The 26,128-nt window shown below is 38.0% G+C and overlaps 1 protein-coding gene across 3 annotated transcripts; it reads right to left on the reverse strand.

The window, feature by feature from the left end:
- Positions 1 to 320: 320 nt before the first annotated feature.
- Positions 321 to 25,746, reverse strand: Rabex-5 (Rabaptin-5-associated exchange factor for Rab5). 3 transcript variants are annotated; one of them, XM_074171920.1, is made up of 9 exons: positions 25,635 to 25,746; positions 16,721 to 16,832; positions 13,421 to 13,618; positions 12,576 to 12,903; positions 12,002 to 12,217; positions 11,724 to 11,922; positions 10,371 to 10,613; positions 6,647 to 6,937; positions 321 to 2,737 (listed from the first exon to the last, which is right to left on the reverse strand). In XM_074171920.1, exons 2-9 carry the CDS (start codon positions 16,812 to 16,814, stop codon positions 2,192 to 2,194), a joined length of 2,115 nt encoding a protein of 704 aa, XP_074028021.1. In that variant the 5' UTR covers positions 16,815 to 16,832; positions 25,635 to 25,746; the 3' UTR covers positions 321 to 2,191. The 3 variants fall into 3 exon arrangements, with proteins under 3 accessions (XP_074028021.1, XP_074028015.1, XP_074028011.1); XM_074171914.1 differs by lacking the exon at positions 25,635 to 25,746 and adding an exon at positions 23,482 to 23,520 and having other exon boundaries at positions 321 to 2,716; XM_074171910.1 differs by lacking the exon at positions 25,635 to 25,746 and adding an exon at positions 23,482 to 23,520.
- Positions 25,747 to 26,128: the final 382 nt, after the last annotated feature.

Here is a 26,128-nt window from a genome sequence, read left to right on the forward strand (position 1 = left end):
AAATCCCCACAGGTTATGTTTTAATTAAAAGTTTAAAAGTTTGATTTAGTTATTGTGCTGTCAAGGGCTTGTGAATTTGTATACATTGATATCAGAACCGTTCTTATTACAATCGTTATAGAGGCAAAGACTTCCAAAATGTAACGCTTCATGCTTTTGACTGTACCAGGCGTTATTATTTTTATCCTCCATAATATTGCCCCGTTGCCCCCCCCTAGTCATAAACTGGCGACGCCCTTGACTGGGTCCATTTTATTTTAACGTCTATTATTGGATCTTTTATCTGTTCCTTGATTTGTAATTTAAATGAAACACAGATATGTAAATCAATTTTATATATTTAACAAAATTCAAGAGCAATAACTAGCATGATAATTTTTTTTTCTTTTTAACAATGATCGGCAACATAAAGTTACTGGAATAACATTTTTTTGTCTCGCTGGAGCTTTCCGAATATCATTGGGGTATATTCGGAAAGCTCCAGCGAGACAAAAAAATTTTTCTATGTGTAGGCATAGCAAGAAGGTTTTTAGGTTACAAATACAGTCGATAAAAAGTTGTTTCAGGCAAAGATTGATTGTTTAGAATTCACACCACTGCATCAATGTTCCTCATTTTTGTTTGCTGCTTGTTCTTCAAGAATATTGAAATTGAACATTTCCCCACTTCTGTATTATGCAAATTGAGGTAAACTGAGAATTGATAACGATCTTTGTAAAATGGAGTTGATGTCAGACTTTACATTGGCCGAAAAAATCTTTATGGAATTTTATGAATCTGTCACAAAAATGTACCGTTTCACCCCAAAAAATATACAGCCAAAATTATTCATGGAATTCGAGGGCGTCCATTAATTACGTCACAAGTTAATGACGGTATTATTTTCAGGTGCCTTCTGTTTCTTCAGTAACGTCACCGTTCAAATTCATTTGGAACAAAACTGGCATGTATATTGAAAAGAAACCGAAGTAATTGATATTAGTTTAAATGTATTTTTTGAAACACCTTTTTTTGTAAAAGCAATGAGTTTAGATTTCCCTACGACGGTAGTCCCTTCAGTACCCGACCTGACCTACAGATGGCGTTAGATGTTTGAAAACTATCACAGTATTAGAAAGTACACAGTATATAAAGATATGTTGCAAGTTTGAAGACGATGCGTTGTTTAGTATTCTTTTGGCAGCCATCAAAAGCCAACGTTTTCGGTGAATTGATCATCGTTTATGTGGTACGATACTTCGATTTGAAAGGTCTCAATCCAACCAATATGAAAGCTGAACTGGACTCTGCGCGAGTCTGCTCCTTTGTTTACAACAGTAAAATATTGGGTAGCAGAGTTTAAACGGGGCAGTACATCGCAGTGATCAACCAAATGAAGTGACGACTCCAGAAACGGTGAAGAAAATCTACAAAGCACTGGTCATGGCATCGGTTTTTTGGGATGCACCTGGGATAATTTTTATCGACTATCTTAAAAATGGTGAAAATATCAACGTCGAGTATTACGCGAATTTAATAAAACGTTTGAGTGAAGAAATCAAGCGAAAACGGCCGCATTTGACTAAGAAAGAAGTGTGCTCACAAATCTATCATCGCAATGACCAAAACTAACGAATTAAGGTTTGAATTGCTACCGTATACACCCTATTCGGATTGTTTTCTGTACTCAAACTTCAAAAAATGACTCGGTGGTCAAAGATTTTCCAACGATAAAGAAGTAATGTCGGCAGTTAATGGCTATTTTGAGGAGCAACACAGTTCTTATTATAAAAACGGTATCTAACTTATTGATCGTCGCTAGAAAAAAGTATATAGAGCCGCAAGGAGAGTATGTTGAAAAACAAACACATTTTTTTCCAAAGTTTTTGTGTTTTCTTTGTTGGTCTGGGTACTTCTGGGACCCCCCTCGTATTATATCATTATGAAGGTGATAAGTGTTTCACAATATAGAGGTTATTCGAAAAAAATCTCACAGAATGTGGCGTAGAGGGAGCAAACTAGAAATCTCGAAATTCGTTTGACATAATTCACGGACCGCCCCTCCGAACTTTGATACAAACTCCTCGGCAACTGTGTACATTCCTGAAACCCCCAAAAACATCTTTACTATGCCGAAACCAGCCCAAACAGACCTACGACGAGGCTCTTTCTACCTTCCTGCAATAAACTTCCCCTTTCCCGCTACCGCCCGTCAATTATCCCCTTCCTTGGACGTCGAAGGCAAACTCGCAGGCAACGAACAAAACCCTAACTCCCCCGTACTGCACGGGATGCTCGGTATCCTAGATCCCTGCTTAGAGAACCCGCTGTACTCGAAAGCCGTCGGTGTCAACGGCGGCGGCAAGCTCATCGCCCCCTCCTCCTTATCCAAGAGCGTTTCCCCCTCTCCAGGAGTCTGCGCGTCGTCGAGAAACGGCAGGACGAACTCGTCCCTCTTGGCCGGTTTCGCGTCGATGTGGGGCACGACGGCCGGGATGAGCGGGCTCTGCATAGTGTCGCCGGCGGCCCCGACGGGGCTGAATGGGTCCGGCGTCCGCTTGTCTGGCGTCAGGTCTTCGGCGACGCTGTTGTCCGCGCTCAGGTCGGAGAAGTCGATGTCGTAGTTGATCTTAGAGAGGCCCAACAGGCTGTTGTCGTCGGGAGTGAGGCTATCGAAGCTCCGGTTGTCCGGCGCGATGACCGGGGACAAGAAGTTGGTCGATGGGGACGGTTTCACCTGGGGAAAAGGATTTGGCACCTTAAAAATTTAATTACATTATTCTCTGAGAATATGGCAGTTCACCGACAAAATATAAATGTTGTATTTCTTATTCTTGCACATCAGACAAGGTAGCTGAAACTTTTTTTACGTTTCAGATTCATTCATCTTTCATTTATTTATTTATACACCCATCCAGGTTACACCCATCTACAGAACAGGAATATAAGTCAAATCACAATACAATACAATTACAATAAGTTATGAGGTAAAAACAGTACATATAGAATTGGCTAATTTCGATCTGACAAAAGCATAGTTTTCGATGTGGATGGGTCCGAAAAATCTTTGGAGATTCGTGCAATGAATAAATCAATGTGTGGTACCAAGAAAAGTTTTGTGTCGAAGGTAACACCTAAATCGGTGAAAGTGAGAGGCCGTTGAAGTGGAATATCGTTCATTAAATATTGATGAAAATGGACGATTATTTAGTGTGTACGTCATTACATTACATTTACTCGCGTTTACAGGAAAATTGTTGCGAAAACACCATTGCTCAACACGTTTCAGATTGAGGAAGAGTTGAAGACAGTCCTCGATGCACAATATAATTTCAGATCATCCGCGTATATCAAACAGTTGATGTCAATGACCTCAACTATGTCGTTTATGAAGGCGTTAAAGAGAAGTGGACCCAGGTTGCTTCCTTGTGGAACACCCGAAGTAGCTGCTTGCTGCACGGACTTGAAACCATTGAATAGAACATACTGACGCCTATCACTGAAGTGTGATATAAAAAGTTGGATCAGGGTCAGAGAAAAGCCGTACCTGTACAATTTCGATAACATTAATCCGTGATCCTTAGAGAAGTCCATATATATGACATCAGTTTGGGATCTCCTATCAATGGTTTCAGAAATATATTGGGTAACATTGAAAAGGTTGGTGATTGTCGAGCGACCTTTCATAAAACCACGTTGAAGTGGTGTAATTTGATTGCTCAAATAAGGATATGACCTGCTATAGATGAGGATTTCAAATACTTTGGGGAAGTTGCATATTATTGACATGGGTCTATAATTACAGACATCTTGAAAATGGTTGACAATTTTTGTTATCAATGTCACTATTTTTCATTTGAAATAGTGACACTGAAAACCTTGGCCGCGAATACCTTAACCACATTGTCAATTTTTGTTATTTCACAAACGACACCGAAAAAGATTTGATCTTCATAAACTTTATTTCCAAAAATATCAAATGTTTCGCCATCACAGTGGCTTTTTTATTGAGTAACGGTGGAGACAATCAGAAAATTTGTGCTATATTACTATACAATATTAGCATTTTGAAACAGAAACAGGTATTTGTTTGAAGGTGGTTGACAATGTTTCGTGGTGTATTTCATTAGTTGGGACTTCCATTGTCTAATATGATATAAACTGATTTGAAATCCCTGAAAGAATCTGTGGAAAATTAAAAAGATTAGCTAAGAAATAACAATTTTATTAGGCAAAAAACTGAAATTACAATGAAATAACATACAAGCCACAACCAAAAAAATCAAAAAAATTGAACTATTAACACGAGCTGAAAAATTAAAACATTATTAACAAGAAATTTATATTGAAAGACTCCAAAACAAGTTACTTCACGACGTTCGTTTCGCTTGTTAGTATCCACAATCATCTTCGAGTGATAACTTCGACTTCGCTATTCGAACGGCTTTCGAACTGTCAAATATAGTCGCACAACTGACACTCGAAAAGTTTTGCACCAGATTACTCTCAATAATCAGTTGAATAACTATTTTTCAACCGTCATATATTATGTCCATTTAAGCTACGGAGTGCTCCAAAACATTATCATGCACAGTTCACGTGTTCTCTGTAGGTACTTCCCGGGCGGTGCAGTGCAACCGTCCAGGCTACTTCCCGGACGCTTTCTCTTCGAGAAAGTAGCATTTTTTCGGGCTAGTCCGGGAAGTACGGGTGCGGGTACATGTGGGTGGGCGAGTGGGTGGGTGGGTGAGTGGATGTGTGGGTATGCGCACGCGTGCGGATACGGGGGATGCGTGCCTTCGTGGGCACCGGAGTGCGTGCGTGCGTGGGGTTACGAGGTGCGAGCGTGGGGGTACGGGGTGCTTGCGTGCGGGTACGGGGATGCGCGCACGCGCCTGGGTACGAAGTGGGCGCGAGCGTGGGGGACGGGGGTTGCGTGCGTGCGTGGGGTTACGTGAGTGCGCGCGCGTGTGTGGGTACGGGGGATGCGTGTCTTCGTGGGGCTACGGAGTGCGTGCGTGCGTGGGGCTACGGGATGAGTGCGTGCGTGAGGTTACGTGATGTGTGTGTGGGGATACGAGGTGCGTGCGTGCGTGTGGCTACGAGGTGAGTGCGTGGGGTTACCGGGTGCGTACGTGCGTGTGTGTACGGGGGATGCGTACCTTCGTGGGGCTACAGGTGCGTGCGTGGTGTTACGGGGTGCGAGCGTTGTGGTACGAGATGCGTGCATACGAGTACGGGATGCGTGCGTGCGAGTACGGGATGCGTGCGTGCGTGCGAGTCCGGGATGCGTGCGCGCGTGTAGGTACGGGGGATGCGTGCGTGGGGACACGGGGATTGCGCGCGCGCGGGGGTATGGGGGATGCCTGCCTTCGTGGGGCTACGGAGGGCGTGCGTGCGTGGGGCTACGGGGAGAGTGCGTGCGTGGGGCTACGGGAAGAGTGGGTGCTTGGCGGGGGGGGTACGGGATGCGGGGGGGGTTCGAGGTGCGTGCGCGCGTGTGGGTACGGGGGATGCGTGCCTTCGTTGGGGTACGGGGGATGCATGCCTTCGTGGGGCTACTGAGTGCGTACGTGGAGCTACAGGGGAGAGTGTGTGCAAGGGTTACGGGGTGCGTGCGTGGGATTACGGAGGTGCGCGGGGGGTACGGGGTTTGCGAACGTGCGTGGGTCTACGGGGTGTGTGCGTGCGTGAGGGTACGAGGTGTGTTCGCGTATGTGGATACGGGGGATGCGTGCCTTCGTGGGTGTACGGGGAATGCGTGCCTTCGTGGGAGTACGGGGGATGCATGCCTTCCAGTGGTTACGGAGTGCGTGGGTGCGTGGAGTTGCGGGAAAGAATGCGTGCATGGGGTTACGGGGTGCGTGCGTGGTGTTGCGGAGGTGCGCGTGCGCGTGAGGATACGGAGGATGCGTACGTGCGTGGGGCTACGGGGTGAGTGAGTGCTTAGGGTTACGGGATGCGTGCGTGGGGGGTACGAGGTGCGTGCGGGCGTGGGGGATACGAGGTGCGTGCGCGCGTGTGGGTAGGGGGGATGCGTGCCTTCGTGGGGGTACGGGGGATACGTGTCTTCGTGGGGCTACGGAGTGCATGCGTGCGTAGGTTTACAGGGTGAGTGCATGCGTGGGGTTACGGGGTGCGTGCGTGGGGGTACGGGGGTGCGTGGAGTGCGTGACTGCGCGTGTGTGTATGGGTGCGTGAGTGGGGGTGCGTGTATGTGTTCGAACTTGAAATTGAGACTTTACGAGTTTAAAGTCGTAATTTCGAAATTAAGAGTTTTAGAGTCGTAATTTACAAGAAACAAATAATAAAAGTATGTGGCTCCCTCTGCACATCTATGGTTCTCACACTTGCATCCAAATATTTTCCATCTCATATTCATTTTTCAACTCGTATAAATGTTTCGGCCCTAATAAATTTCAATACCTCATCCATTTATCTCCTTCAAGTTTTTAAATCTGTCAACATTTTATTAGTCGATGTAACAAAGAACTGACATTTCGAAGCAAGCCCCACAAGCAAACCCATCAACAATAAAAAGCAATAAATAAAGCAAGCATTCTTATGGCAACTTATATTTTCTCGGTCTACATATAAAAGCATTCAAAGTATTTACAATCGAGCGAAACAAGCGACGAGCCCAAGCACGAATCCCTGTGGTACTCACCTGTGCTTCGGTACTCGGAAGTAGTATACAGGGCGTGATGTCTAACTGGAGCTTATTCTTCGTATTGTCCAAACTCGCTATTTGGCTGAGGGACAAGTTCTTCAGATAGTAATTTTGAGGTACGGATTCTTCGTTTTGGTCTGCGACTGGTTCATTGATGACGCATAGGTTTGAAGCGGTTGATACGACTGTTGATAGGCTCTCCTTAGTTAGAGGCAGAGGACTCTGTCTGGGTTTGATGATGAGAGGCGTTCTTTCTAGGACCGAGGCGACCTTTTCGTTTATTTCTTCCTGCGAGCAGAGGAAGGATTTTTGGAATTAATGGTAGATGATACGGAATTTGTTTATTTAATAATAACGATTTATTTTCCGAAGAATATGTTCATAGTAGGGGATAAAATTCAAATCTATAACATTACTAAGTACGAACATATATAACATAAGTATATATAACATAAGTATATATATATATATATATATATATATATATATATATATATATATATATATATATACCATTCTGATCATTCCCATATTGATATCAATTCAAGAGCCACCGGTAGACAGCTGTTTCAGCCTATTGGGCATCGTCAGTACCGGGCAGGTACTCCTCCACTGAATAAGTGGAAGACAAATACCTGCACTAAAGCGTTCTAACCGTATAAAAGAACAAACAAGAAGATAAAACGTTCTATTTGAGTAGAGCCTTGAAGATGATAGCCCCAAGTCTGCTATCGAATGCTCTCGCATATAATAATTAGAAGTTATTAAAGCTTCAAATCCTTTTTGTGAACAAATGTTAATATTAAGAGGGGGCGAAGTTACAAAAATCATATTGAAGTTTGGTGTTCCTTTGGTACAGTACAACTCTGTACAATTGAATACATATACAACTAAAATAATATAAAATCGTCATAAAGTTACAAATTTTAGGAGCATTCAATGTCTGGCGGTCTTTATTAAAATTCAAAAAATAAAAAAAAGCTACTGTTGAAAAGACTGGACATCACGACCTCTAACTATCTAACAACTACAGCTTTCAAATTAGTCTGACCAAGCTATTTTATTATCTAATAACTCGTTATATTATCAAGTAACGAACATTTGAAAAAATATCAATTTCTTGTGATTGGTTGGGAGATGTGAGTTGTATATCATTTTGACTACTTACCCAACAAGAAACAGTTACATAATTGAAGCTTTTTTCCAACAGTCATGGAAAAAACAGCTGTCAGTTCAGCGAAATAGTTATAGAAAAAATGTATTGCAATAATCATCAACAGAATGTGTTTCATTAATAAAATCCAGGAAAAAATTGGAGGTATTCCTAAAAAACTTATTACATCTTACATTTAAATTGAAAGGGTTATGTGGGAACTTTCATAGATTGTAGATCATACAAAGAAGTAACTTTCACACAAACTGAAAGAAAAAGCCATCCTGAAACAGCTTCCATATAAACAATGAATTACACGAAAGAAAATTTCTTTCGAAACAAATACTTTTATATGAACACTGAATTATACAAAAAAACACCTTTCTCTATTCAGTTTGTATTCCAAACATTTGTTATGGAACTGAATCAGATATCATTCATAGGATTTCTACACAATATACTAAATGAAAAGTAAAACATTCACCTCACCGGTAGACAGACAGATTTCTTTTACTAGTACACACAGCCACATTTCGGCACACATATTCTATAATTATTTTTCCTCAAATGATAGAACTGACCAATACTTGATAAAAATCCATTAAAACGTATTCAAAAAACACTAACGTAAGATTTTGAATACACTCTCAAAAATGTTTGTCAACAAGGCGCTTAACATATACCTTTCTCTCTCTCTCTGAATGTTGACTTGCCTTTCACGAAACACCTTCTTCTCTAAAGATTTTGTAGGAATGGAGGAATAAAGTAAACAACTTTACAGGAAAATGTTTTATTGTGCCGTTACAAATAACAAAAGGAAGATCAGTTTGATCTTCCTCTTGAAGCTGATCACTTGGTGATCGAAACACGTGTCGAGGTGTTAAATTCTCACTCCAATTACAAGACGATCCAGATACCTTTGAAACACCCTGTGTATTATTCAGTTGCATGCAAAAGTGGAGTCGAAATAAAGGAAAATAAAATAAACACGCATAATGTTTGCTAAGAAATAAAGAAAGGATTATATCATATTTATTTATTTCTATAGTTACATCAGTTAACTCATTAACAAAAATACCTGAATGGATGAAAATGATACAGTCAGTGAAAATTTGATGATAACGAGTGGAAATGAAAACAAAATATTGTTCTGAGACTTATATAAAACACTGGAACTGCTGATTCTAACGCTTAAATATCGAAAAGGAACAAAAATAAAGTTCAATTCAACTGAAACCCCAAATTTTAAAGTACTCAACAGCTACAGCAAACAGATGTTTATAGTAAATCAATGAATAACTAGTATTAAAAATTACTGAAGGCAATGAAACAATACTGAATAAGTATTTTTATTTTATCAAATGAAGTTATTTATCCAACTCCATCTGCTTAGATTTCACCAAAGAAACACCAAACTATAACTCAATTTTTGTAACTCTACCACCTCTGTATATCCAGTCTATCACTAGGTCTTTGCAAAAATATACAAGGTTGCCATACACTTGGATCTAATCTAACTTCTAGTTTTTAAAGAATGGACTGTAAATACATTAAAGTAATTTATAAACTGAAAGATACTGAACCTTGATATTTTCTCTATATCCATTTTGTGTAAATGTACTTACTGGATTAATCAAATTCCTCAATCATGACATCTAGATATGAATTCGAAGGAGAGTATCAGAAAGGATTTGTACACAGTTGAAGTGTCACACAAGTTATCGTCTTGAAAAAAAAAACACCTCTCCAACTTTCATTTCAACATGGTTAAGCAGTAAAATATATATTTAGAGTGTATCATTTCCAAAACGTCATTTCATCAACTATTTATAAAAACTGATGAGAAAATGACATTGAAGCAAGTTTCACGAGGTTTCTTCAATTGGTCGCTGGTCCAAATCCGGCTCGAAGGACCACAACAATGATTAATATAGCGAAAGCGTCAAACAAAAAAAAAAGATGAATGCGAACTGTTTAAAATAACAAACTTGACTCACCTCGACCTTTTTTAGCGTGTCCTCTAGGCTCAAAATACGTATGCACAAAATTGACAGAAATCAGACACCTAGAGAACTAAGTTATTTTTGGATCAGTTCTGACAACCTCGTGAAATGAAAATTGACGTGAGACAAACTTTCTGTCATTTATGAGTGGTAATTCTAATCCTGTCAATTGTCAACAATGTCATTTGTGTATTAGGTAGAGAGAACTTATCCTAAAAAAGCTAAATTCCCAATAAATGTGAGGTGAAGTGAAAAAGTTTGAACAATTATACTTTCTAAAAATGTATTTTACTCCTGAACCATGTCAATATAAAAGTAATAAGAGAGGTAGTATTTATAAGTTGGCAACTTGTGTGGTACTCATCGATTGATGGATTCAACACCGAAATCGGCTTCAGGAGCTTCAAAAAAGTGTATCACGAATTACTGAACACATTATTTACTTCATAGAATTGAAGATTCTGTGGTGAATCGAAGAAGTAAATAACAAAACCTACTGCAACTTCATTATAACCTAAACATCAATTTTTTCTACACTACCCTATCCACCACCGACAAACTATACCTTCAACTTCTCCATATTCTCCCTCAGAGTCTGCGTGTTTTCTCTAACGGTATTCGTCCTCTCTGACAGCCCCTTGAGCAGAGAAAGGTGTTCACACAGCTGGTGCATACCTTCACAAGCGACCAAAGCAGACTCCCAAGCACTAACGCAAGCCACCTCGCCAGACATGTAGGATTCGAATTCTTTCACCGGCATGTTGAGGGATTCCGCAGTGAGATTTTCGATGAAGGAGACGGCGCAACACTGAAATATAAACGGGTGGCATGTATAAGGAACGTCTGCCCAACAGTGAGTTTGATTGTTTAACAAGTAGACCCAATATTAAAGTAGGTATGAATAATTTCATATTGCTGTAAAATACCCAACACTTTCTTCTTCAGTGAGAATGTCTACACTTTTATCTCATCGCAGAGAAGTGTACACTTTTAATCCAGGGAAAGTGTGTTCCAGTGAGAGCATACACTTCACTCTAATGAAGATAAAGGCTTTCACTCTAGTAAGAGGTCTTTATATTTTCCATTCCAGCGAGAAATACTCCACAATGTTAGTGAAAAAACCCTCTACACTTCTATATTTTTCTACTTTTTCCACTTTTCTACTTTTTCCACTTTTTTACTTTTTGTACACTTTCCATTCAAATCAATTTCCATAATGTTTCATTTCCGTTCGTCTACTTCTCCAATTCATAAAGATTGTCTGAACTTTCTCTTCATTGTGACAGACTGTCTACACCTTTTACATTACTCGAAAGAGAAATTCTCATTGTAGAATTTAGAGAAATATATATATATGTACACTTTTCCTTCGTTGTTGAATTATCTTGAATTTTTTATTCAAAGTAGGAAATTCTCTATTTTCCACTTCACTGAGAAATTCTCAGTTTTCCACACTCTACACTTACACACGCAGTTCAGAGATAATCCAATTGAAATTTGTTTACACTCTCCAGTCCATTGAGAAATTTTCAGTACGTTACAATTCAAGTGTCAGGTTTTCTACACTTTCCATTTCAATTTCATAATCTATATATTTAAAAATATCATGACATGTTTTGCTATCACGGTAGCTTTTTCCCTTTTTCCATTTTCTAGATTGAGAGATATATCAGTCAAAATTTTCTAAACTTTATAGAAGGGTGCTAATGACGGTTCTGAACCTTCCCCCACCACTCAACCTTGTCCTTGAATGACGTCATACGACCTTGAGCTATGTGCAGGTCATATGACCTTGAGAATCTAGATTTTATCAACAGATTTTCCACAATCTCAATGATAAATTCTCTATACTTTGTCCTTGATATAGAAAAGCCAAATAATAGTTATTATTTCTTCCAGCTATACTGAAATTACTCACCAGGTTGGTAAAATAGTAACCCCCTTCTCCCTGCATCAATCTTGCATCGTTGCAAAACCTCGTGACGTACAGAATGTTACTTTTAAGCCTAGAAGGATTAGCTTTCAAGACGACAAAAATCAAAGCTGGCAGGAATTCATCAGCACTGACAGGCCCACCGCGACAGTGCTGAAGGACTTCCACAACGCTTCGACAGCACCTACAAAAGATAATTCAATGTTGTTTAACCGTTACTTTCTGAAAATTTCAGATTTTTTCACTGCATAACCATTACTTACTTGACGACACAATTTAGTTTCTCTTGCGGAGCTTTAATCGAATCCATACCGAGCAAATCGTTGATGGCGGTGTAGACGAGATCGCGAACCTCGATGCTAGTTTCGCTTATGCAACAGTCAAGATGGTGGGCATTCACCCAGCTCAGATGCCGGATCCTGTCCTGGATGGCAAGGTCTTTTTCTTCGTCGTTCGTGAATGCCGGACAGAACAAGAAGCTGAAATGAAATTTCTTGATGAACGAAACACGTTTTCAAGTCCCTACTTTTCAACTGTTATGATACAAAGCCAACACCTATCAAGAATGAATTGCAAATGATGTGTTAGATTATGAACTGAATTTTCATTTAAGATATTGTTTGTCAGTTGAAATCTTTCTCTTTCAACTTGAAGTTTTTTTTATATTTAACTAAGACCTTTACACTCTCCAAAAAAAAGGTTACGGTCAATATAATTCGTTGTTTAAATGAGAACATTGAACAGAACATTTGTTCTGCACTTGATTTTACTTGTTTCATATTGGCGAAATAAATGCTATTCTATTCTACTTGATTAGTTTTTTATGCTAATACTAACCTATATAATCCGATCATGCAGTACTTCTCGTAGAACTCCAACAACTTCTCCCTGACTTCGTCAGGAACGTTTTCGTAAACTGCGTAAGAGTTCATCCTCGTATTGAAAACATTATAGAAATTCTGCACGATCTCGGCGAGATCCTCGATAGACTTCGAATCGAGTTCGCTCAGAATTTTAGTCGTGAAGGCCTGCGCACATCTGAAGAAGTCTTTCCGGACGAGTTCGCCCCATTCGCCATAAGTCGTTATGAACTCGACCATGAGTTTGTCGGCGTCTGGATTGGCGTGTCTCATGATGTCTATGTATCTTTCTGGTCTGGAAGAATCTAAAAAAAATGATGTCGTTAAGAGACTTTAGGCCAATTTTTCTCTACGAATTCAAAGCGCTGCAGAAACAACCTGAAAAATTAGCCAAGTCTTTGGCAATGATAGCGTTAATGCACTATTCAACGTTGGTTCCGACGTTCCGAAGAGTTTAGCGTCGAAGACGAGCCCCGAAATGTTCCACCTACAGTAATCCAAGATTTGTGAACTCTGGTGGAACCTGAACCATGACAGAAGGAGAACCAACTCTTTAGGTTAGGTTAGGTTAGGTCCAAAAAGAATGGGTCTATTCGACCCTCCACCGCAAGGATTTATTGTGGTTCACACCTATTCACACAGTATTTTCTGGTAAATGCCCGTCAAAAAACGACTACTTTCCCGACTAATATCACGATGTACACATTTTGCAGCTGCGAAAATAACCAGCTCTAGCTGAAAGCTCAATGTGATAGCATCCATAATATTATTTTTTGCACACTCATCTTTATTGAACGATATCATTGATGTTATTTCACGTACCTTTGGCGCTAGAAGATTTCCTGAAGACAGGCAAGCTTTTCAGGTACTTGTTTTTCTTGTCGGTCTGCTGCCTTTTTTTTTCTTCGAACTTTGTGAATCCAGACACGTGACTTTTCGAGTGTTCTGAAGAAGTGCTCTGATGAGATTTTCTCTGCCTCTCTTGATCGTTTTGGTTTCGGTAACATTGCGAACAGTATCCTTGAATCAGAAATAATGATAATAAACATTATGAATGAAACTTAAAAATTGGAGGTGGAGTTTTTTTATCCATTGAAACACTATTTTTTCTGATGAAAACAGTTTCAGTCATCTCCTGTTGATGATAAGTCTTTCTTATTAATAGAATTATCGGGACTGTTTTCCGCCCACAGATTAAACTAACCCAGAAAAACTTCCTCAAGCGTAAATCTTATGTATCAAAATCCCTGAGTGGGAGTAAACTTCTTGGTGGAATGTGAAAGTTGTAATCTGTTGATAAGGTCAGAAAACTCAGCCTTGCTCATTAATTGAGTCTTCTTATACATATATATTATCGATTCCTATTGCGTGATAATTATTTGTTCAGCATTACATTAACATTAATTAGTAATTGACTATTACCGCAGTTTTTATCTTCTCACAAAGATACCAGCAACATGCAATCAGATTTCCGCGTTCTGAGCAGTTATAAAATTTGCTATATGGCCAACCAAACAGTTTGAAACTCTCAATCTCACAACTGAGTTTAGGTGTCATCCATTCACATGATTCTTTTGAGAAGGTTGAGGATGTAAAATGGCGAGATGGGGAGATTTTTGTATCATTTGATGTATACTCGTTGTTTCCAAGTGTCCCAATACAAAAAACTACTGAATATTTGAGGGAGTATCTGAGGGACAATGGTCTCAGTGTGGAAGTGATCAAAGACCACATACAGTTAACAAAAATCTGCATGGAACATAACTGCCTCCAGTTTAATAACTGTTTCTACAAACAACACAAAGATACGGCGGCCAGGAGACTCGTACCGGATCCTTATCGACTGAAAACCTCTCCTCATCCTCCTCCTCCTCATCCCTTTCTCCCATATAAACCGCTCTCACCTCACTTCAATGAGGTGTTGTTTTATTGACCTGTGTCTATTATATAAGGTTCGATCTTCAATAGTTCTCGATCCGTGATATTCCAGCTCTCTTCATTGACAATAAGTTTCCTCTGCTACGAAAGGTACCCCTGCAATCTTTATGAATTCCCGCCAAACATGTCACAGTAGAGCAACGTATGTTCTACGTCATCCTGGAGGCCACAATATGGGCATTCATCGGATTCCACTTTCCCACGGACTGTCCAATATTATATTTTTGGTTTTAAGTGTTATGTCCACTTTCCATAACTGCCGTTGTCCCATTTGGCTTGTCATCTAGTTGCTGGACTTTCCATGGTTATGCATAGAACATAATTGCTTCCAGTTCAACAACTGTTTCTACAGACAGCACAAAGGCAGGAAAACTCACTGTTTCCCTTGCTTTTAGAAGCAATTCTAAAAGGAACAAAATTGCTTCCAGTTCAACTAATACTACAGAAAGCATAAAGGCACAATAAGAGGACTTCCACTGCCTCCTTTTACTGATTCTGGAAGCAATTCTGCATGGAACATGAATTGGTTCCAGTTCAATAACTGTTTCTATAGACAGAACAAAGGCACGACAATGGAAAACCCACTGTTTCCCTTGCTTCTAGAAGCAATTCTAAATGGAACAAAATTGCTTTCAGTTCAACAACTGTTACTACAGACAGCATAAAGGAACAATAATAGAACATCCACTGTCTCCTTTTACTGCTTCTGGAAGCAATTCTGCATGGAACAGAATTGCTTCCAGTACAATAACTGTTACTACAGACAGCACAAAGGCATAACAACGGCACACCAACTGTCTCTCTTTGTTGCTTCTGGAAACATTCTGCATGGAAAAGAATTGCTTCCAGTTCAATAACTGTTTCTACAAATAGCACAAGGGCACGATAATGGCAATCTGCATGGAACAGAACTGATTCCAGTTCAATAACTGTTTATACAGACAGCACAAAGGTATGACAATGGAACACCCACTGTCTCTAGTTGTTGCTTCTGGAAGCAAATCTTTTATGGAACGGAATTGCTTTCAGTTCAATAACAGTTTCTACAGGCAGCATAAAGGAACAATAATAGGACATCCACTGTCTCCTTTTACTGCTTCTGGAAGCAAATCTGTATGGAACAGAATTGCACATGACAATGGGACACCCACTAACTCTCGTTGTTGCAATTCTGTTACATACAGATTTGCTTCCAGTTCAATAACTGTTTCTACAGACAGCACAAATGCACGACAATGGAAAACCCACTGTTCCCCTTCATTGCTAATCTGTTCATGGGCAGATTTGAATTGGTAACAATAGAGGAGTTAGATTACTTTCCACGGACTTGGATCCGATATATAGACGGTGTATTTGCGATTTTTGACACAAAGAAATCAATGGTAGAAGACTTTGTTTCAACTCTCAACAATGGATCCCCGAATATTATGTTTACACATGAAATTGTAAACAACGGGGAGTTAGTTAGATAGAGAGATAGAGTTGCATATGACATGCTCCAGGTTCAGATGAAAACACCTTACCCCTTGCCTCTCATGTAGACCTACGACTTTGTAGGTACTTGTGGCAGATACCCAACGGAAAAACAACAACTAACCCAGCTAATGCCGCACAGAGAGTTACAGTAATTTCAAATCAAATCAATAAATGATGCACTCTTGTAAAGAACATTATAAGAAGTGTAGACAATTTTTTTAAAGGAAATTTACAGATGGCTGAAGAGTCCCGGGCTTTAGAATGAAAATGCGTTTTTTAACACGCTTTTATTAGCTTCACCAGTATAAAATTGAAACACGAAATTGTTTTTGAAAATAACAAAAGTTATGTCACTTTTAGCAAAATAACTCACAAACTCATGAGTAAAATATAATGAAATTTCAACAGCTTTCTCTTGAAGGTTGGTTCTAACTGAAAAAGCGGTAAATGCAATAAGATTAGCGCCATCTATGTGTTAGACCTGAGACTTTTCAGCCCATGTAGTGTTTCATTGGGTAAGTTTAAAATACGTCCTACAAATTGTGAGGTTTGTACACTTTTGCTTATCAACGTATTAAGAGGTCCTTTTTCAAAATAACTGATGGTAGATGAGAAACTCCTGGAAAAACACAAAATTTTGCTGGCGCAATTTGGATGAAGGTTTAGTACGGCGAAAACCATTACGGTGCATTAAAAAAAAATACAAACCTTTCCAGTCAGCATTCCCATAGAAACCGCATCCGTTTTTGCACTTCAGGTCAGCCTGCTTGATCCTCAGAGAAGGTTGCTTGGTAGCGTACATTATGTACTTGTAAGAGCGCTGCAAAGTTAACACAGGCATTTTGATAAAACAAATTATATCCTAATATTAAAAAAAAACTAAAATTAAAGCGCTTAACGCGGCAAAGTCTATGCTTCCGCAAGATGTATCCACCTAGTATTCCATATCTAAGCCCCCTTGAAGCGGTTCCCGCCCGGAGCGGAATTTTCAACGAACGATTCCTAGTGGTTCGAGATATCAAAAAGCTACCATGGAGGCAGGAAGCTGTGGTCGTGAGCGCAGAGGCGGAGCTCCTTCATCAGCATAATCTGGACTACGGCGAATTGGGGGAATTTCAAAAAAGCTACGGCTGTTTCTTTGGATCCCTTTGTCGAAGAGGCGCACTTGGAGCTCGAGGAATATATCAAGGCGTCACCAGGATCAGCCATTTGGTTCGCAGGTTGCTTTTTAGAATTTGAGGGAGCAGTTTGCACGAAAATGTCGGACTGGTGGGTCCACGAAGGGGGCACAGAGCGAAAAGAAAACTACGCGGAAGAGACGGAAGCGATGACCGGACGAAGAACTGTTCGCTGATCGATTATCGAGTATTGGGAATTTGGGACAAGTCGGGTATTTATCGTCTCGGACAGATAAGGCTTATACACAGTCGAATTTGAACTTTATCTATCGATAACAAGGTCAAGAGTCTACAGATATGACACAGAGTGGGACTGGAGACCCCCTGGCGAAGGTTACGATTTATTTTTCATACCGGATGTTTTCAAAAGTGAGTCATCCGACTCTATGGCTTTGTAGAACTCGTCACAAAATATACCAAAAATCACCTACATGAAAGTGCCACAATGAAAGAGTTCAAGCTACATTATTTAAATTATTATTATTATTATCATCATAAGAAATGATCAGAATTGTTTCCATTCAAAAGTAACTAATACACTGTATCGTATGATTTTTTACAAAAACCGCGACACGTATTCCGCTATACAATAGCTTTCTCAAGCGCTTGAGGAAGCTATACAATAGCACTTGAGAAAGCTATTGTATAGCGAAACACGTGTCGCGGTATTTGTAAAACCCTTTATAGTGAAAATTACACAATAAAGTGTATTAGTTAGTTTTAATATACTATATAATAATACACTGTATTGTATGATTTTTTACAAAAACCGCGACACGTGTTTCGCTATACAATAGCTGTCTCAAGCGCTATTGTATAGCTTGCTCAAGCGCTTGAGAAAGCTATTGTATAACGAAACACGTGTCGTGGTATTTGTAAAACCCTATATAGTGAAAATCACACAATAAAGAATATTAGTTAGTTTTAATATACTATATACTAATATACTGTATTGCATGATTTTTTACAAAAACCGCGACAAGTGTTTCGCTATACAATAGCTTTCTCAAGCGCTATTGTATAGCTTCCTCAAGCGCTTGAGAAAGCTATTGTATAGTGAAACACGTGTTGCGGTTTTTGTAAAACCCTTTATAGTGAAAATCACACAATAAAGTGTATTAGTTAGTTTTAATATACTATATAATAATACACTATATTGTATGATTTTTACAAAAACCGCGACACGTGTTTCGCTATACAATAGCTTTCTCAAGCGCTATTGTATAGCTTCCTCAAGCGCTTGAGAAAGCTATTGTATAACGAAACACGTGTCGCGGTATTTGTAAAACCCTTTATAGTGAAAATCACACAATAAAGAATATTAGTTAGTTTTAATATACTATATACTAATATACTGTATTGCATGATTTTTTACAAAATCCGCGACACGTGTTTCGATATACAATAGCTTTCTCAAGCGCTATTGTATAGCTTGCTCAAAGCTATACAATAGCTTTCTCAAGCGCTATTGTATAGCTTGCTCAAGCGCTTGAGAAATCTATTGTAAAACGAAACACGTGTCGCGGTATTTGTAAAACCCTTTACAGTGAAAATCACACAATAAAGAATGTTAGTTAGTTTTAATATACTATATACCTACTAATATACTGTATTGCATAATTTTTTACAAAAACCGCGACACGTGTTTCGATATACAATAGCTTCCTCAAGCACTATTGTATAGCTTGTCCAAGCGCTTGAGAAAGCTATTGTATAGCGAAACACGTGTAGCGGTATTTGTAAAACCCTTTATAGTGAAAATCACACAATAACGTGTATTAGTTAGTTTTAATATACTATATACTAATACACTGTATTGTATGCTTTTTTACAAAAACCGCGACACGTGTTTCGCTTGAGGAAGCTATACAATAGCGCTTGAGAAAGCTATTGTATAGCGAAACACGTGTCGTGGTTTTTGTAAAAAATCATACAATACAGTGTATTATTTATTATATAGTATATTAAAACTAACTAATATACTTTATTGTGTGATTTTCACTATAAAGGGTTTTACAAATACCGCTACACGTATTACAAATACCGCTACACGTTTTTTAACAGATGTAGCTTCACCAAGATGTCCTTTATCAGAGTTCGGAAGTTCCTGTTGGAAGATCCTCATCACTAGTATCATCATTACAGCAGAGTTTCCCAAAACAAGTAGTCCATCCCTGCAACGGGGGCACTAATAGACATGACGTCGACACCGATAAGTGCATTCTTTGTCCTCAAAATGTTGACTCAAATCGAACATTGAGGATATCATTATCTAGAGAACAAATTAAAAATTAAGCAACAGATTATGTTTGCGTGAACTTTATTATCTTCAAGTTTAACTCGTCGATGATATAACTGATTTCTAAGCGTAGACATTGAAGGTTAGTTAAAAAAACACTTTTAGTGATTTTACTTTGTTAAAAATTTGTCTCACACATTTCTCAACATTTCTGGAGTCGCTGCACGACAATCCACAACAATTCTCGAATTTGACTGTGTAATATAAACTTTGGATTTCAAATGACCCCATGAAAAGAAGTCTAATGGTGGTTATTATCATCACCAATCAATACTTGACTCATGATTTCACAAAACTCTGTAAGTCTGTCAGGATCGTCTTCATTTATTTCTTGTACATTCTGCATTTCATAAGGATGGAATTTCGCTTCTTTCAGAATTCGATGTACGCTGCTTTTACAAACTCCAGAAATAGTGTCAAGTTGTCCATAACTGCATGTCCTACAACTGCAACAGCGACCCCTTCATTTCTCATAGGCTTCTCTCGTTCAAGTTTTTTATTCAGCACTGATCCATGAACGTATTCATCAATTGAATCACGTACTGATATGTGCATATAATTCAAATGATTATTTTCAAAGATATTAGATTTACAATGCAGGGGCATAGCCGTTGTGGGGGTACACATTGAACATTGAATTAAACAAAATACACTTCTTCCTATTCACTTTGTACCCCAAACATTCTTTGTGGAATTGAATCAGATATCATTCACGGGATTGCTACACAATATAGTGTATGAAAAAAGGAAAATTTCACTTTCATGAAACAAGTTCTAGTGTCATCCTGTAACTAGTTTGTCAAGTTAAATTTATAGAATGCTATCGGATTTCACAGACGTTTTACGTCAGCGAATTATAAACGAATATGGAAAATTAACACGAACAACATTATGATGTGTGATGGAGTAAGATACAGTCAAAACATTTGGGTAATCAAATTTATTTATATGTAAACAATTACGAATAACGTTTTCGATATTACCTAAAACTTGTTTTGGGTAAATTCCTAGTCTGTTGGTATTCGTTTAAAAACAACTAGCCTGGATAATTATTATGTCTCATAAATGATCTGAATGAAGATAATTAGGATATCTGGTGTTTCAGAAGAGTCCTTATTACAGTTGAAAAAATGACCGAACAAAATGAATGGAACAAGTTTTTACACAAATGAAATCCTCTGCAATAAAACTAGATATAACTTTAATAATATATAATATTTTTTTATTGAAAATCTACACAATATTTATAATCATTGAAAAACTAGTTGAAAAATGACTACTTGGATTCATGCATAAGCATAACATCATCAGTGAAAATCAATTCGGCTTCCAGAATAATAAAAACACGCACGATGCTATTTTCTCATTTCTAAATAAAGTTTTTTCTGAGATAAATGTCGGTAAAAAGACTGCCGCAGTATTTTGTGACCTGTCAAAGGCATTTGACTGCGTTGATCACAAAATACTGCCACAGTAGTTTGTTACCTGTCGAAGGCATTTGACTGCGTTGATCACAAAATACTGCCGCAGTATTGTGTTCCCTGTCAAAGGCATTTGGCTGCGTTAATCACAAAATACTGCCGCAGTATTTTGTTACCTGTCGAAGGCATTTGACTGCGTTGATCACAAAATACTGCCACAGTATTTTGTTACCTGTCGAAGGCATTTGACTGTGTTGATCACAAAATACTGCCACAGTATTGTGTTGCCTGTCAAAGGCATTTGGCTGCGTTGATCACAAAATACTGCCACAGTATTTTGTTACCTGTCGAAGGCATTTGACTGTGTTGATCACAAAATACTGCCACAGTATTTTGTTACCTGTCGAAGGCATTTGACTGCGTTGGTCACAAAATACTGCCGCAGTATTGTGTTGCCTGTCAAAGGCATTTGGCTGCGTTGATCACAAAATACTGCTGAAAAAGCTCCAACGTTATGGATGCAGAGGAGTACCTCACAAATGGGCAAAACAACTCAACTTTCAAAAAAAGGGAAATTAATTCTGGAGTTCCACAAGGTTCTGTGTTAGGTCCCATTCTTTTCTTATTATATATCAATGACCTCACCAAGCTTAATATTTCTGGGAAGTTCACCTTATTTGCAGATGACACTATCATACTTTGGAATAATAAAAACACTTGTGAGTTGCACAAAAAAATATCTGACTTGAAAAAAGTTAAAGATTGGTGTGATTCAAACATTTTATCTTTTAACTTAATTAAAACAAATTAATTATCATTCAGATGCTCAATCAACGAATTTTTTTTTGAAGAATTGTTAGGAGTGTTCATTGACCAGAATTTAAAAATTGTGGATCATGTTGAACAACTCCCTAGCAAAGTCTCCTCTGGCTGTTATGCGGTTAGAGCGATTTATAAAGAATTGGGGTTCAGCTCTGCAAAGATGTGTAACTATGCACTGATAGATTCTCACTTACGCTACGGACTACCGTTTTGAGGAACATGCAGTCCAACTTTATTCAAAAGTCTACTAATTTTACAGAAAAGGGCAATAAGTTATATAGGCAACCTTAAACCAAGAGACTCCTGTAGAACCTTCTTCAGAAAACATAATATTCTAACGGTAACTACATCATTTACATTGGAATCTGTGTGATTAATAAATAAGCATAATACATTAAATTTTGCTGCATCCTCTTCCCATTATAACACCCGAAACAGCGACAAACTCTGAAACTCACTGGGCCAAACGAAAACATCACCTGAGACTCCATATATTACAACGGTGGAAAAATGTACAATCATTTGCCTTTTGACATAAGATCCATCCTGAGTATATTATTCTTAGGTTTATTGTTTTTATAAGTGAACATGAATTTGGCTACAAATTTTTTTTCAAACACATGTATATTTTTGAATTTTTGTTCTAGTACAAACCAAACCTTAGACGGCTCCCGAATGAATCATTTCTTGGTATATTGTTCGTCGGTATGTTCAACGTACCTGTGACGAATATGAATCTGGCTAAACAGTTTTAAGGATGTAAACGAAATATATGAAAATTTCTTTCAAGTATAAACCATAGCTTAATTCTACCTTGAAATAAACCGTCTCTTGGTGTTCAATTATTGAATTGAGCAAACTATTCGTTGTGGTACAACTTCATTTCACACTCTATATGAATTTATGAAGAAATTTAATTTTTCATTCATTCCCAAGCCACTGATTAAAGTGACCGCTGGAAAATAGCTGCTAATTCACATCGATATTAGTATGTGGCTGAAAATGAATGATTCCAAAGCCGCAATGAACATTATCGCTATCTGTAACTTCCCAAAAATGTCGTTTTTTCTAAGCTTCTCATTATAAGAAGGGAACCAATCATTTGGTTCTGACCTTGCAATTAGTTTCAACAACTCCAACAGCAATTACACATCAATCTCTATCGCTATTTCATAAAAAATATTGCTTAGCTGCTAGACTCGTGGTCTTGATGTGACAAATAAGTTATCAGAAAAACGTTGACATTTACTCGTGAAGTTCAAGTAGTCAACACATGTTTCATTGTTGATAATTTCGGAAACCAGCTGGCTAGTCTTTTTGATTTATCTGTTGTTTATTTGAAAAATTATGTTTTCCTACGCCACGTAATGAAATGGAGAAAAATCGCTAGTTAACGGACATTCTAGACTTTCTTATATATGGGTTATCAGAGGTCAAAGATAACTAATAGCACAGTTGTGAAAATTATTTTTCAAAGATCAAATGTTATCGCCCACTTTTCCCTGTAGTTTATTGCAGCCGATATATCGAACTGCATCTGTCAAGATGATCTACATCATCATCCATTCGTTGATACCGGAGAAATACCCATACAAAAGCAAACGGAAGTATCATTTCTTTCAATTACGTTTTTCCCGGCATCTTTGTACAACATATAAAACTTATTGTAGTTTTTTTCAGATTGAAATAGTGAATGAATCAGAAAGAAAGTATCCTTCAATACCATAACAATATAATACAAAAATATACCTCTTTCAATTTAAACACTGTCATTACGCAAACCATTGATATACACCGAAAAGAAGTGCTGGCCCAGTATTGAGCCTCGAGGTACGCCAGTTTTCAGAGAGTATTCTTGTTTTTACTAGTGAAAACTAATGAAAATTCAAGTTAAAAAAACTTAAATTTGGGGTTCCACAGGGCTCGGTTCTGGGTCCAGTTCTTCTCCTAATCTATTTGAATGGTCTATGTTGATATGTTGATATATTGGGTACTTTTGAATTATGTGTTGATGACAAAACTATCGACTGGAACAGTCCCAACATTGAAGACTGAAAAAGTGTGTCGAGGAAGATATGGGAAAAGTATTCAACTGGTGTGAATCGAATCCTCTTTTGTAAAAAAAAACAATTAACTGTCATTCAAGTGCTCTTTACTAAATTTTTCGAAAAATTAACCATCTAAAGAAATTTGAGTATAACATAAGTATTTCATGTTCTACATTATTTATTACATTTCTATGCAAACATTCAGGAATACAAGTTACAAAAAGGTTCTTCAGTAGTACAGGTTCTTACAGGGTAACTCTTCGGGGTGAATTCTCAAGATTTTCTATTGATTCAGCTCTGTTTATTTTTCAGATTATGGTGGGTTACAAACTCAAAAACAGTGAGAAACATTATATTATGTCCACTCATTATATTTATGAGCAAGAGTCGTTAGTTTTAAGTGGTGACAGATGAAAAACAAATTCTTACGACTTAAAGCTTGTGACTTACGACTCAAGAAACGTTCCAGTTATGAAACTGAGTTCGCTGAGCCATTTTCACTTGTGCTAAGTCAAAAAAACTAATATCATGAATATGTGTAAAACCGTATTTCCCTTATTCTATTAACTGAGTTCGCACAGTCAATTTTCAAAATGAAGCAGTTTTTGAAAATATCTTCGTATATTCGATGAGTAAATTGCATGAATCCACTCTGTGGATAACACGTGTGATGAGGCTCTAGAACAAGGCACTTACTTGAGAAAGAAACCACTGATTGTGGTTATATACCAAAAAAATAGTAAAAAACCTTGACTCGTCCATAAAAAAATGTCTAGTCGATGTAATATCGTTATCAGTAGGTTGTGTTATGTATTATATTCATTAAAATTCTAGCACTAGCTTTTACAACAAATCTCCATAGAGACTTTTAAATTTTAAAGAGCGGTGCAACATGCATCCATCTACAGTTAAATAAATCAGAGTGTTATCAAAACTATCCGTAATAACGTCACGTTAGAGCTTGCACAATGGTAAATTTTCGTTATGTGGACACCCGGCGATTTTGAAAAAATTTTTGACTGTACTTACGTATTTTGATGCGTTGATTACGAATCCGAAAGAAAAAAGCGGCGCTCTCCCTTATTTAGAAAGTTACGGCCCTTCAAAGTTCAGAAAAGGGCAAGCAACTTTTCAGCCTTCTTTTTCACTAAATAAACTATTTAAAAACACAAGCATTTATTCACTAGGTCACCTTTACACCTTATTCCTCCTTCTTTAACACTTTTCACTTCAATAATCAACATTTTTCTTATAAAAAACTTAATTTAAAAACGAATGCTTCTCCTGGTGACATTATTCTATTTTTAGGTTAGTTACTAGTGACATTTCAGAAAAAAGCGGTTGATATTTGCCGTCGCCTACTATTTCAATTTCGTAATACACCACCAAAAACCAATTTACGATCTAAAGAATGAAGGTAAAAAACATTTGAATTACTTCAGGAATATGGACTGCATCAGTCGTACCAACCATATCATTAATCTTAAAAACGTAAAATACAGTGATATGTACCCAAAAAGCAGCTCCCTACATTTTTTAACATTTTTATAAGAAAAATGTTGATTATTGAAGTGAAAAGTGTTACAGAAGGAGGAATAAGGTGTAAAGGTGACCTAGTGAATAAATGCTTGTGTTTTTAAATAGTTTATTTAGTGAAAAAGAAGGCTGAAAAGTTGCCCTTTTCTGAACTTTGAAGGGCCGTAACTTTTTGAATAAGGGAGAGCGCCGCTTTTTTCTTTCGGATTCGTAATCTACGCATCAAAATACGTAAGTACAGTCAAAAATTTTTTCAAAATCGCCGGGTGTCCACATAACGAAAATTTACCTGCACAATTATCCTAGTAGTAGACTTACCAACAAGTTCTATTTCACATTTCAAAATTTTAGAGAATTTATTTGAAACCCCCTTCGTCTCAACACAACATAACCAAGAGGAAATGAAAACAATGCAGGGTGTCAATTGTCATTTGTCATACTGTCAAATGTAAAAATGTTTTTAGTGTGTTCCGAATGACTTCAGAAATTATGGTTGTAAGGTTCCCCATTTGAAAAATTTTTTTGAGGAGTAATTCACCGTTCATATACTCAGGACCATAAAAAAGTGATGTAGAAGATTCTGACCACGAATATTAATGATTGAAGTTGTGAATGCGAAGCCAATCTTTGACAGAACGCCGACTCAACCATTATAAAAACCAGTTACTGGCCATGTACCATGTGTCAATAGATTGCTTGCGTCTAGTAGCTTCTATCGATTCAAGCTTTACCGCTAAATGTGGTAAACGGTAATGCTGAATTCAACCGAATATTTACTTCGCTGAATGAGCATCAAAAAGTGTTGAGTTGTG

This window comes from Leptinotarsa decemlineata, unplaced genomic scaffold (genome assembly GCF_025532065.1).
Source record: "Leptinotarsa decemlineata unplaced genomic scaffold, Ldec_3_MD MMD2_P_RNA_scaffold_12, whole genome shotgun sequence".
NCBI classification, from domain to species: Eukaryota; Metazoa; Arthropoda; class Insecta; order Coleoptera; family Chrysomelidae; genus Leptinotarsa; species Leptinotarsa decemlineata.